At 41.8% G+C, this 14,139-nt stretch overlaps 1 protein-coding gene across 1 annotated transcript in view; it reads right to left on the bottom strand.

Annotated features, from left to right (window-relative positions):
- Positions 1-2,922: 2,922 nt before the first annotated feature.
- The window catches only part of USP43 (ubiquitin specific peptidase 43), a 101,372-nt gene continuing 90,155 nt past the window's right edge, over positions 2,923-14,139 (bottom strand). The window contains exons 10-15 of the mRNA XM_026696186.2: positions 11,289-11,366; positions 8,966-9,095; positions 8,381-8,708; positions 7,314-7,472; positions 6,508-6,666; positions 2,923-5,719 (exon numbers count right to left, since the gene is read on the bottom strand). Coding sequence (XP_026551971.2) covers positions 4,707-5,719; positions 6,508-6,666; positions 7,314-7,472; positions 8,381-8,708; positions 8,966-9,095; positions 11,289-11,366 — 1,867 coding nt within the window. The 3' untranslated portion in view covers positions 2,923-4,706. The remainder of the gene's footprint in view (positions 5,720-6,507; positions 6,667-7,313; positions 7,473-8,380; positions 8,709-8,965; positions 9,096-11,288; positions 11,367-14,139) is intronic.

Here is a 14,139-nt window from a genome sequence, read left to right as displayed (position 1 = left end):
CAGTATCCTTCCCCTGCCACGCCCACTAAGCCACGCCCACAGAACCGGTAGTAAAAAAAATTGAATCCCACCACTGGAGCAATGACCTCTAAATAACAATGTAATTTAACAGTGGTCAGTGGCAATTAGCAAACCTATAGGCTAGAAATATGTGTTCAGGAATAGAACACACAAAGAATTATTTGAGTGCTAGTTAGCAAGCTAAATATGAGAAAGTAATGAAATGGAGTTGCAGGGGGAAAAAAAGGCAAAATGCCCTTTTAGGCTGCACTGTTGCTAATAGTTGTAAAATTCACAGGAAACAAGACTTCCATTTATTCTGAGTAGATTTGGAACAACTTTATCTAGCAATACTGAGCTAACTCAGGGCTGTAGCGCCACACATCTCAAAGGCAATAAAGTGGAAAAGGCTCCAGCTATCTTGAGTCACAGCTAGGAGGCGGCAAAAGAAGGTTATTCTAATAAAACAAAGATGTCCCGTTTGTCAGTTTCACTTGTCTCCTATTGGTTTGGAATCATGTTACTCTAAAGCAGGGGTGTCAAACTCATGTTCTTACAGCAACATCACATGACATAATGACTTTTCCCTTCACTAAACTGGGCATGGGCGTGGCCAGCGTGTGATGCATCTGGCCCGTGGGCCGCAAGTTTGACAGCCCTGCTTTAAAGGGATGAGTGTAATTAATGCCAAATAAATATGGACGACCCTTGCCTACTCTGGGGCATGCTTCAAGTGCTCCCCATCCAGCATTTGTGGAATTGATTGGTAGCCCTTGTGATACTTGTCTCACTTCCCTTTGCCAGTGCGCCAGTGATCCTTCCTTGGGGCTTCTCCCCACATTCTCACACTACCTTTCATAGTTGTAACATTAACATGTATTTATTTTTGAACAAGGGGCTTCTAGGAGTCCTCTCCAGAATACTCCTGGGAGGCTGATACAGAAGATAAAACATTTGGACAGGACCTTGAACTTAAGCTACCCTTTCAACTTAAGGTATGCTTTTCACAACATACTTGTTTGTTTGCGTATTGCAATTTACTGTAATTTACACAAGGGACACGGTGGCTCAGTAGCTAAGACACTGAGCTTCTCGATCAGAAAGGTTGGCAGTTCAGCAGTTCAAATCCCTAGCACCATGTAATGGAGTGAGCTCCTGTTACTTATCCCAGCTTCTGCCAACCTAGCAGTTCGAAAGTATGTAAAAATGCAAGTAGAAAAATAGGGACCACTTTGTTGGGAAGGTAACAGCGTTCCCTGCACCTTCGCCATTTTGTCATGCTGGCCACATGACCAGACACGTATCCAGCTCTTTGGCTTTGTAACAGAGATGAGCACCACCCCCTAGAGCTGGAAACAACTAGCCCATATGTGTCAAGGGAATCTTTACCTTTACCCAATGTTCTCCAATTATAAAGCATTGTTGGCATTGTTGGATGAAAAAACATACATGCATATTTTCTTATGTGCATCCAGGTGCTCTAGATGAGCCCATTTTAGAGATCCCTTGCCTGTCTTATGCGAAATGATTCTCTGGATAAAGAAAGTTTGAATCTTGAAGAGAAGTTTCTTTTATCCTTTGCATTAAGATTAAGCAAGAAAAGTGACTATCAATTGAGTAGGATTAAAATGGTCTCTTGATAGATAGATGATAGATAGATAGATAGACAGACCAATTTAACATATATATAGGTCCACAGTTTGGTTTTGCTTTTAAATACCATGCCTGAATTCTTCTTTGCATCTGACAAAGAGCTAGTGGCATCAAAAGCTTTCTGTTAAAAGCTTTCTGTGCAAAGAACAGCCCTAGCCCCTTGCCATGCCCAAGTGAACAGAAATTAGTAACTTCAAAAACTGAAACCTACCATCAGGGACCAAGGGCTCATTGTATGCCTCTGAAATGATGTCTCCCCACTCACCCTGACACAAACCTTTCCATCTTTTCTCAGCCTCTCCAGCTGCAGCTCATACACAGAGCTCCTCTCTTCAAAGGTGAAGTCATCACTCTCGTAAAAAAAGCTGCTCTCTGCCTGGGAGGACGCCATGGCTTGCTGTGCTCCTGTTGCAGTTGCTAGGCAATGGCTTAACAAAAAAAAAAGACCCCAAGGAGCTGGAGATTGCTTGCCCCATCCCCCATACCAACACAGCGCAACCTGAAGCAGCCAGTTATGTGGGAATGGCCACGGCACGGTTCACCAGGTTGGCACTGGTGAGTTAATGAGTTCAAATTCATTCCCCCCTCTCCCTGTGCCTGGGAAACAGGAGGTGACAGTCTTTTCACAAAACCTAGATTAATAGCAGTCCTCCAAGAAGAGACGAGACAAGCCTGCAAAGGAATGCAAATGGCATCTAAATCACTGTTTCCCAGCCTGGTGTCTTTCGGATGTATTGGATTTCAATTTTTCCAAATGTTATGCTGGCATTATCCCTGGCTGTGCTGGGTAGGATGAACGGATTTGAGGACCAGCATCTCTAGAGGGCACCAGATCAAGTAATCAAGAGCCCAAATTTTCCAGCCAGCATGACCACGCTGAAGAATAGTGGGAGATGAAGTCCTCCCATCTAGAAACTGCTGTAAATGAACATTTAAATTATAACTTCTTATAAGGCTGAGTGTGCAGTAAGTACTCTTGTGGAATGACTTCACCCTAGACATTGGTTTCCCTAGGCCAGGGTTTCCCATCACAACTTGGCAATTTTAAGATGTATGGACTTCAACTCCCCAAATTTCCCAGCCAACCATGCTTGCCTGAGGAATTCTGGAAATTGAAGTCCACATATCTTAAAAAGTTATCAAGCTTGGGAATATCTGCTCCAGGCTATATTACAACCCTGGCTATGATACCTCTTGAGTTTCAGCATTCTCTCTCTTTTTGAGTTCCTATTCACCATCCCCCACCAAGAAATAACTTCAAAAGAATGGTTGGTTTGTGAAGCTATATTTATTCCCATATGTGTTTTAATGGATTCTTTTATGAAGAGATCTGCAATATAAAATGCCAATCAAGAGCTTCTTTCCTTGAGCGAGTGGCATACCTTCATAAATTACATAATGAAATGACACAAATTAACCAAAATGCTTACGGGAATAATCAGAGTCCTAATACAATGGCTGTTCTGTGGTTTTCTTGTGCTTCAGTAGCTACTTAGTTTCCCTTCTTTTTTTTTTCTTTTCATCTATTTCCCACCCTTTACACTCCACTATAATTGCACTCCTTCTAAATCATAGATGTTCTACACAATGCCGGATCCCAAAAATGCTATCCTCATTCTCCTTAACAACACTGAGGACTTTGCTACGTTCTATGACACGTTTTCTTCTATGCTTTGAACATATGTGACATCTGTTTCCTTTTTTTTAACTAATCAAGACTTTTTCCTCCCTTGCTTTCTAACCTTCCCATGTTCTGGTTCTCTATTATCGCCTTTCTAAGTATGAGTAAAATGTGCTACGTAAAGCACAGTTTGCTTTGTCACTCTCACATTAATCGTCCCCAAATTTGCCTTTTCCAATTTGCTATTCCACATCTTCAAGCATGTCTCTGGAATTTCCAACTGGACAGAAGTTATAGGTGCTTCATCACTGGAGTTTTTTTTTTTTTTTAAAAAAGAGTGGACAGCCATCTATCTGAAATGGGGGTTGGACTAGAAGACCTCCAAGGTCCCTTCCAGCTCTATTATGATTGATTGGTTGGTTGATTGCCTTTTGTTCCTGATGCTCATTATACTTATTTGATGTCAACAATATTAGGCATCTTAGAAATGTCCGAGCTTTTGCTTAGACCCTCCTCTATCTCCTTTGCTTTTCATATTTAAGCTATTCATAACAATGGGAAAAGCAGCACCTTTTATGTTTTGTGTGAAGAAAATTCTAGTTATCTGCATTGGTCACAGAAGGTCGCAGGACTGATGCAACCTTGGCTGTCATAAAAAAGCGAAATTGGATCAGGCTTGGCTGGCATTTGGATGAATGATTACCAGAAAATTTGAGGTAGGTAAGCTAGACTGCAAAGAAGTTAGCTTTTATTACCACCAACAGGTAGAAGAAAATGAACAGTGTTATCCAACTTTTTTTTCCTGTGAATATTTTTAAACACTGGAAGAGTCTAGGATGCTGCCCCAATGTTCATTTTCAGCCGACGCAACAAGAACAAATTTATCCCACGTCTCTTGGCTGAATCTCCCAGAGGATAGACAATTCCTGAATTAGCTTACCCATTTGCTGCACTGATTCCCAAAGCTGTTAATGCTCACCCTTTATTTTAGGTATTTTTAAAAACAAATAAATCTGTAAAACCCAAAGTTTTGCAGAAAATATGAATGCTGGGATGATTGCATAGAGCAATGTTTAGATTCTTTATCCTTTCTACACCTCGGTACCAAAATAAATGCTCTTATAAAGCAGCATATCCTTTCAAAAGTTCCCAGTTAAACTATAGAATAAATAATTTAACATCTTCCCCCATGTTTTTCTTTCCCTCATTTTTAACATCTTGGTCTACAAGATCCCTGCTACATCCATACATCCAGGCTAAACAGGTTCATCAGCACCATTTGGATTTAGTAACTTTTGTCTGAACAAACCAATAGAAAGTGAACAGTGTCCAAGCTGTCTATCAATTGGCAGATCTTCTTCAAAGGCCTGAGAATTTATAAGCACCAAAGGTTGACATGATTCTGCTGTTTCAGGTAGAGCTGCAAGGCAGTTCAGAAGCTGGATTCTGGTACTATTATCCTCCTGCCCAAGGATGCTGTATGGTATCTTGCCCGCTGGAAGGTGCCACAGGAAATGCCCTCTAAAGGGAGTGGTGACATGGAGGCCTGCAACGCCCCATTGTTTGCCTTGCAGAGGGAAGTTGACCTGCTCAGTAACCAGTCATTCCTTCCCTTGCTGTTGCAGGAGCTCTGGGCGCGCTTAATGTCCACCTCAGAACGGGAGATCCGTCCATTGGGCAGCCCCTCTGTGGATCTGGGGTTCAGGGTGTTGTTTGTCCTGCTGCCAGGGAAAATATTTAGTGTTCCATTGGAGGAGGAGGCCTGAGAGGAGGCTGCAGAAGATGCCCTAATGGCATGTCTGGGAGACTCACTGTGTCGCTTGGGATCCTTTCGCAAAAACCCAACTCTGAAGACTGCCAACTTCCCCTCTGATTGTTTCTCATTCTCTGGCTCCTTCTCCCTAAGCCAGGGCCCAGTCTTTTGTTCTGCATCTCCCCGGATGGAAGAGGTCACGTTTGAACCAATGCGCGGGGTCCCATTGATATTAGCTTTGGTTTTGGGTTCTTCATCTTTTATTGGAGGTACTGTGCTGAGAGATAACACCAGTTTTTTGGGTGTCCGTGGCTGCTCACCTGTTTCTTCCTTTGGCTTCCCTACCCGTTTTAGAGTATTTAAATTTTCCATGGCAGTAGTTGCTTTGCCAGTGGTGTCAGTTGGACCCATGCTTGTCAGAGCAGGATTAGCTTTGGTGACCATAAGCTCATTGTCTTCCCCTTCCTTAGTGATGAGAGGGACAATGGACTCCTTTGTGAACCAAGGTCTGCGTCCAGACTCTAGATAGTCTACAAGCTCCCTGGAGGGCTCTGCTGGCCAATCTTTGGAGGTGAAGGACCACCGCAAAGGTAAGGTCTTGGGGATGGCCAGCTTGGCCTTATTAGAAGAAGCTTTCAGGCTGACACTTCTGCCCTGCACAACCCGAACCAAGGGACGAGATTCAAATCCTCCTAGAAAAGGATAGAGACAACAATGGCAGTGATGGAAATAAAATATATGGTTTTGAAAGCCGAATTCAAACTAATTTTAACAAAACATTAACAACAATCTTGGCAAGACATCTATTTCTGAAGCTAAGAAAGATTTATGAACCCCCCACATCTTCTACAATTCAGAGTTTAGTCCAAGTCAGATAATCCTGCCCCCTTCTTCTCAAATCCACTTCTTCCATTTTTAGTCATATTTTTCAACTACTCATATGCTATTTTCCCAGCATATAGCATTGTGGCAAAGGAGACATATCCCACCTGTTTGCTGATAATGCCAAAGCCCAAGTGTAAAACACAAAAACAAAAAGAGGTGGACTGATGGAATTAAAATTTTCTGATTTGGGGATAAATTATTTACTTTCATCCACACCGCGATTCCACAGTGACTCCAGAAGGCAATGGAAACAGAGCTTTCCCATCACTCAAGAGTGGTCTAATGAGTATCCCTGGACATTATTATTCGTTTTAAATTGACTACTTTCATAGACCAAAAGTCTAATGTATCTGATAATTATTTGTGTATGTAATGGGGACTAGTGAAAGGGGCACTAAAAAGAAAACCTAGAGAATCTGGTTTCTGTAACTAGAACTGTATTGCTTTCTGGGGCACACTTCCAGACTTAAGGAAAGGAAGCAGCCCAAAGATCTGGAACCCTGAAACATAACAAGGAGAATGTTACCCAATAATAGAGGAGCTTTGTTCATGTATGGCTTTGGGGAAAGGAAGCACAATAAGGGAGACAGGATACCTTTCTCCTGGCTGGTGCTGGCACTGATGAGTGTAGGCGAGTGAGATGATTTTGGCAGAGATGGACACGTTGTTGAGCTCCAGGATACCAGGCTCTCTCGTTTGCTGCTTCGACTGAGCCGTGTCAGCCAATGCTCCGAAATGGAAGAGCTGATAGATCCTAGAAGAAAAACGTACCAAAGTGTTATGGAGAGAATCTTTTCCTGTGCATTGGGTGCTAAACTGAAAGGGATGGGAAGAAATAATTCCATTTGGCGCTCTCTTTCTGTCTGTGTATATACATACATATACATATTATGTACACACACATACACAATGATTTCTGAAAGACAATAATTTAATATCCTTCTATCCTCTATCCTATGAACAAATATATTGCTATGGGAAGTGAGAATCTTTTTGCTTCAAGTATAAGACATACCTCTGATTGCCTTCAACTTTTTATTACAAATCATCTAGAGTCATGCATGTGAGATGGGCAGTTGCACAAATCAAATCAAATCAATAAAAATAAAATGTCACATGCTAGAAGTAACGAAAGAGCTTCTCTTGATTACCCAAACCTTCTTGGAGAAGAGTTGGGAATATATATTGTATATGACAGACAAACCAAAACTAGTTTGCAAACAGTTACTTTGGATTAAATATGAGCCAAATTTGTATCAGGATAACTTTCGGGATTGATCTTTAAAAGACAAGGCAGGAATTATTTAGCATGTCTAGGTATGTCTCAATATCATCAGTAAATCATATAGAATTTAATCAATGCATAGGAAATAAAGGGTAGGCCAAGTAACCCTTGCAAACCTCTAACAGAGCTTCCTCCAGGCCAGCTTGGAACTACATTCCGTCTCTGATAGAAAAGGATGTAGGCACCACGTGTGCTGATATCTTCTTCCATGACTGGTTCCACAGTGCTGTCATCATAGCTGTACCAGCGACTGTCCAAGCTGTTGTAACAATAAGCTACAGACAGAAGGAAGACCATATTAGCCAACACACTGGAAAATAAACTGAGCTTCTAAACTTTTCTCTAACCTGGCAGTGCTGAGAAATTTACAATAACCTCACCAGTGTATTAAATGCTTACTCCTCTGCTTGTAGAGAGGGAAGAAAGTCAAAAGGAAACATCACTAGAAAGTAGCAACATTGTTCTGTGAAGGTCAATGTGATTAAAATAAGATTTGAAAATTCTCACTCCTACTTCTTTTACAGGTATTGCCAAATGTTTTGGTATTTGAGCTGCTTTAGAGTTCAAAATAGTTTTCTGACATTTGAAACAAACTGTTCTGCATTTGAGACAGGCTGTTTTGATAACTATGGAAGTGTTTTGAGCTTGAAACAGAGCTGATTCAAGTTAAAAGCACTTCTAAAATGATAGAAACAACCTGTCTCAAATGGAGAACAGCTGCTTGAAACAGCTGCTTTGAATTCAAACTCAAAAAAGTTTGAAGTAGAATTTTTGCATATCACTACTTGTATCTCATATGTTCTTAAGCATATGAGAACATTTATGCTAAGTGCACTATTCGGCAACATTTCTTAAAGTAATGTGAAATTAGACAGCTCAGAAATGAAAAGCAGGGCTGCTGAGACCTCAAACGGGCCAAATTGTTCCTTGTTCCTCTCCATCCATTCACAGAAGCAGAATATAACATCACCATGCAAACTTCCACAATTTCCCTTTATGACTCATCTTACAGAATTGTTCATTTCTTCATGCAGAATTCAGAAGTCCCACCCCTTTATGCTTAGGTCAAGAGAGGAGGTGGGACACCTAAGGAGGTGTGGAGTGAACCCCAATTCATTACCTTTCAGCAGGAGTTGCCAGAGATATTGCAGTCGCAACCCTGCCTACTTACTGAAAAACTCACCTGTATAATGTCCACCGTGCAGGCTCCCGTGATGATTGCAGACGGCATACAGATCATAGAGAAAAGTACCCTGGCCCTCTTCTGTCAGGGACTGCTTCCAGGAGCCCCATTTGCTGCCACGGCTGCGCTTGGCTACATGGGGAGCCATATCAAGCCCTTGCAGGGGAAAGTGCACTAGAGTGGAGAGCTTGTGGCGCTGCTCCCCCACCTGCCGGAAGCGTTTCAAGTGAATGATGAGGATATCGGGGAGTGTCCACAGGCTGAGTTTGACCATGCCTTGTTGAAGGACCTGGCAGTGGGGACAGCGCCAGGCATCATCTGGAGCCAGCTGCAAAGGAAGACACGGTACAACTACAGAGGAGCCTGGGCAGATGGATGGTCCAATTGATAGGAGCTGTCTATCCCCACCTCTTCCAGAACCCCTGCATTAGGTATATTGGCACTGAGCAGGGAAGGAGCCAAGAAGATGGACATTCCATTCCTGCTCACCAACATGTTGCCTTGTGGCAGAGATAGTCCTGTTCCAGTAATTTCCATAATGCTAAATTGGCCTTATAACCCGCCTTTACCCTCATCCAGGGGTACCTGTTCCTCCTTAGTGTAGAGCTGGAAACATTCATTCAGGGTGCAGCTATGCTGCTGTTGATGAAGCTGTTGCTTCAGTCTCACACTTTCTGCATCTTCAACAACTTCTTCCTGGATGTTGCCAAACAAGCTGCAAAAATGCAAAGGGACAGGTCAAAAAGATTCCTGTCTTTGGCAGTGACTGCACTTTGTGCGGGCCTTCAGTTTCAGTTAAGCTAGACAGCTATCAAAGCAAGTTCTGTGTTGGTTTTCCAAAAGTCCAATTAAAATGACACTAACTCTTCAATATTCAAGGGGTTGAAAAAAGCATTGTGTGAATTTGCACAAGCGGGGAACTGGTTTCTTAGCACAGATGAGTGCTCTTCACGAGGGAGAATTTCAATTTGTGTCAAAGCCAAGGCTCTTCTGAGATGTTAGAAGTTTCTAAAAATGTCGAATTTGATGAGGCTCCAGTACAGGAAGTGATTTTTTTTATCTCCCATTCTTTGGAAGGCAGTTCAAGTTTTTGTTGTTTCTCAAGTATGCAACCCTCATGCAGCCCATTGCGTGACTGTCATCCAAGATTTGTAAGCTAAGCAATTTAAAAACTCTATAAACTAAAGATAATCTACAGAAAGTTAGTGGTCTTGTGCAGCTTGTTCAAGCCTCAGCCCCAAAATTGCAGCCAATATTGAGCAGTATGGCTAGCTATCTTTTCTAACTGTTTTAGAAGTATTTAGAAGTATTTGAGTTAAATTTCAAAGCAATGTTGCTCATATTTACTATTTCATTTAAGTAAGATTTTAATCCTAGCTCTTTTTATCACTTCTTAGAGGGCAGTCCTAATAATTCCACACAAAACCAAGTGTCTCCTCATTTAAAAATACTGCCCATCCATCCCTGCTCTAAATCAAGTGTCACTCAAAGGGGATATAGCATTACAACTATTTCTGGCTTGTACTATTATAGTGATTCTGATTCAATAAATGAGATATTAAGAGAAGGCAGGAATGCTTCCATTTTGTTCACATTTATCCATTTGATTTTTATCCTAAGTTTCAATTTAGGGGGAACCTGAGTGATCATGTTCTTCCTTCTCTCCAGAAAGTCCGTATTAGACCACTATAAAGACAGCAGAGGCCTCTTGGTGAGCTGTTGAGGAATTGTAGTGGAATTTTCTTCAGTGGCATTTTCTTCAGTCACTCTGCTTATAGCCTTCTTCCATAGTTCAGTATTTTTAGTATTTATTCGATTTGTCAATCGCTTACAAGATACAGGTATACAAATAAATATAGTTTTGAATACATGAGATAGATACTTATATGAAAAATTAAAAAAACAATAGGATAGGGACGGTAGGCATGATTGGTGCACTTGTGCACGCCCCCTACAGATGTTCTGTACTTGCAGGAGGAAATTATCCTCACAAACAAAGAAAAGGGAAGGGGAAGCCCTAATCTAGTCTAAACTACACCACAAAACCAACCTAGAACTAAGGAGAAATTTCCTGACAGTTAAAACAATTAATCAGTGGAACGAGTTGTCTCCGTAAATTGTGGGTGTTCCAACATTGGAAGCTTTGAAGAAGAGATTTGACAACTATTTTTGTGAAATAGCATAGGGTTTCCTGCTTGAGTAGGGGTTGGACTAGAAGACCTCCAACTCTGTTATTCTGCCATTTTGTGTGAGCATAACTGGGCAGTTTTAATAGAGATACCTATAAAAAAAAAACCCCACAACTATGGCAACTATGAGGCAACACAAAATGGCTTCAGACAGGTTTGCTTCAGTTCTGCTTTCAATGGGTGCATTACTCAGAATGCTGACACACTGTAAAGTAATGCAACCACCAGAAGATGATGAGCAGCTTGAGGTCTTTAGACCACTCAACCTATTAAACTACTAATGTGGAATAAAAATATTAACTATATTGTCATTTTTCCTTATCCCTTTTCATATTATCTTGAAATTAAATTAAAAAATGGAGGCCACATTAAAACAAAACAAAACAGCAAGACATTATTTGTGCATTAGCATATTATAAATGTGCTGGAGGCAGGGAGGTGGAACTGGCGTAAAATAGGCTTGGTTGAATACTAGGTAGACATTTTACATAGCAATTTCCGCCAACCTGGCATCTTCCAGGTAAATGGAATAAAATTTCCCATCTGTCCCTCTCCCCTCTCTCTTTCCATGCATGTATCTGAAGTCAGAAAGAATCACGAGCCACAGAAGCTGTAATGAAAGCCTTTTTGGAAGCCACATCTCTGCCTTTTATGGATAGTCAGTGAAACCCATCAACTCTCTTGTTATTTACAAATGGGAGGGTGCAACGCAAACTCACCCTTCTTTGGTGGTAAGATCCCATTCGACTACCAGCTTCACGTGGACGGGGCCGCCAGGTCCTCCAAATTGCAACGCTCTGTAAGAAAATAAAGCCATTAGATCCATGGGGGAGGGAGGGTTGTAACACCACCAGTTCTTGAAGAGCAGCCTCGAGCGAATGCAGTTCAAATAAATGATTCGTTAAAGGCTTGGAGAATTGATTCATGGAAAAATTGGGGGTCAGGAAGTACACTCACAGTGGAGGCCAATGGGAAGCCTCAGATATATGGGATCTCAGAGACACCCCATAATAAACATACTCCAGGCCTATGTATGACTTCTATGGCTTCCCTTAGACTTACAAGTCAGGAAACTATAGAGGGTTTTTTTTTCCTCGCTTCATTATTTACATTTAAAGATTTCTTTTACATTTAAAAATATATATACAGGTAGTCCTCAACTTACAATAGTTCACATAGTGACTGTCCGAAGTTACAACGGCACTGAAAAAAGGGACCGTTTTTCACACTTATGACGGTTGCAGTATCCCCATGGTCATGTGATTTGCATTCAGATCAGAGGTGGTATTCAGCAGGTTCTGACCAGTTCTGGAGAACCAGTAGCGGAAATTTTGAGTAATTCAGAGAACCAGAAAATACCACCTCTGACCAGCCCTGTCCCCATCTATTCTCTGCCTCCCGAGTCCCAGCTGATCGGCTAGTTTTACTTTTGTTGCCCTGCACAGGAGAATGGAGCTGGAAAGCAGGTTAATGGGGGAAAGCAGGTTAGTGGGGTGGGGAGGGAATGGAAATTTTAAAGTATCCTTCCCCTGCCATGCCCACCAAGCCACACCCACAGAACTGATAGTAAAAATGTTTAAATCCCACCACTGATTCAGATGCTTAATAGCTGATATGCATTTATGACTGTTGCAGTGTCCCAGAGGTCATGGTGTCACCTTTTGTGAACTTCTGACAGTCAACGGGGAAGCCAGATTCGTTTAACGACCGTGTTACTATTTTAACAACTGCAGTGATTCACTGAACAACCGTGACAAGAAAAGTCATAAAATGGGACATACTCCCTTAACAAATATTTCACTTAGCCACATAAATTTTGGGCTCAACTATGGTTGCAATTCGAGGACTACTTGTACAATCTTCCACTTAGCAACTAGTCACTGAGCGACTGTTCAAAGTTATGGCCTTCCCCAATCTACATACAAAGCGGTTGTGGAATCTGGTGGCGGTACGCAACTCCCTGCAGTCACATGACCACATTTGGGTGCTTGGCAACCAGTTTTGCAGCCAGCATGGTCATGTGACTGCAGCTGAAGATTTTTTTTTGCAGGTCTCCAGCTTTTTTGGCCAGTTTCTGGCAAAAAACATCCATAGGAATAAATAGATTTGCTTAATGACAGCTATGTTTGTTTAACAACTGCTCCATTCACTAGATGACCCCCGTGTTCACTTAACCACCACAAAAAGGGGTTTTAAAATTGAGTTGGTCGTGTGGCGCCTCAACTTATGACCACTATGACTTATGACAGAAATTATGGGCTCCATCCTGGTTGAAAGTCAAGGGCCACCTTTAATGACTCTAAAGCAGACTCTGCTATCCTTGAACTCCGCAAAGTCTCCTTGATTGATACACCAAAGGCGTTGGCTCCAATACTACTAGCACACAAGAAGCCACACCACAGATGAGAGTCAGTTTTGCCTAGCTGTCAGCAGGGGGCAGACTCCTCTCACAGAAGAACTCATTCATCATCATCATCATCATCATCATCATCATCATTAATCGTCATAATAAAAATCCACTAGAAGTAGTTGGGCTGCACACACACACTAGTTAAAGTAATCAGGAAACAAGGAGACAAATGAGGTCCCACATGCCGGTCTGTTTTTCAGGTTCTGAATGTAAAATGCAATAGCCTTAAATGCACACACACACACCCCACACACACACACCAAAATAAAGTAGCAAGAGAGCCAGCTGGTTGTAGTGGCTGAGTGCCAGGCTAGAACCCAGAAGACTGAGTTCTAATTCTGTCTTAGGTACAAAGCCAGTTGAGTGAACCTGAGCCAGTCGCTCTTTCTCAGTCCCTGGAAGGAGGCAGTGGCAACCACTTTCAAATCTTGGCAAGAAAACTGTAGGGGCTTGTCCAGGCAGTCATCAAGAATCAACACTGCTTTGAAGATTCACACACACACACACATACACACACGTACACATGCACAAAGTATATCTTACTGAACTCCATACATTCATTTCCCCCCATTCCTTCCCGGAAGCCTCTTAGCACCTTTTCCACCTTTTATAAAAGAAAAGATCATGTTTTCATAAGCAAATGAATTATATTTGATAGTATGAACAACCAACAACAATACAGAGAAAATCATGCCTGACAGTGTAGTGTGGTTGCGGTTTGCGTGCATGTGCGCCTTGGGATTATTGGCTGAGAGGTAAATCCCATTTTATTTGTCCCTTGTAACTTTCTGCTACAATAGGCAAAAGAAACATTTATTAAACATTCTGCTATTTTAACTGTATGCTCTTCAAAGCCAGGTTGTTGTCCTGTTAGTGTAAAATGACAAATACATTAAGACTATACAGATGCTATCTGGCTACTCCTCTCAGTAGGAAGAGGAAGGTAACTGTACTGGGCAGTAGCTGCTAAGACATGGACGGGCAGTGCTATCTCGGCAAATGGCTTTGCCTATATCCATTAAGCCAGCTACTGCCTTTGGATGCAGTGGACAATGCTAGCTCATTACTAAGGTTGAAAATCAAACATCACAGCAAGAAAGTACAGATCAGCAGAGTGAGAAGACTTGGAATACATTTAAAGAATTACATGCAGTACCTGA

Source organism: Pseudonaja textilis, chromosome 2, assembly GCF_049901715.1.
Source record: "Pseudonaja textilis isolate UNSWEBS1 chromosome 2, rPseTex1.2, whole genome shotgun sequence".
Lineage (NCBI taxonomy): Eukaryota > Metazoa > Chordata > Lepidosauria > Squamata > Elapidae > Pseudonaja > Pseudonaja textilis.
Note: the sequence above shows the minus strand (reverse complement) of the source record. Positions and strands in the feature narration are given on the sequence as shown.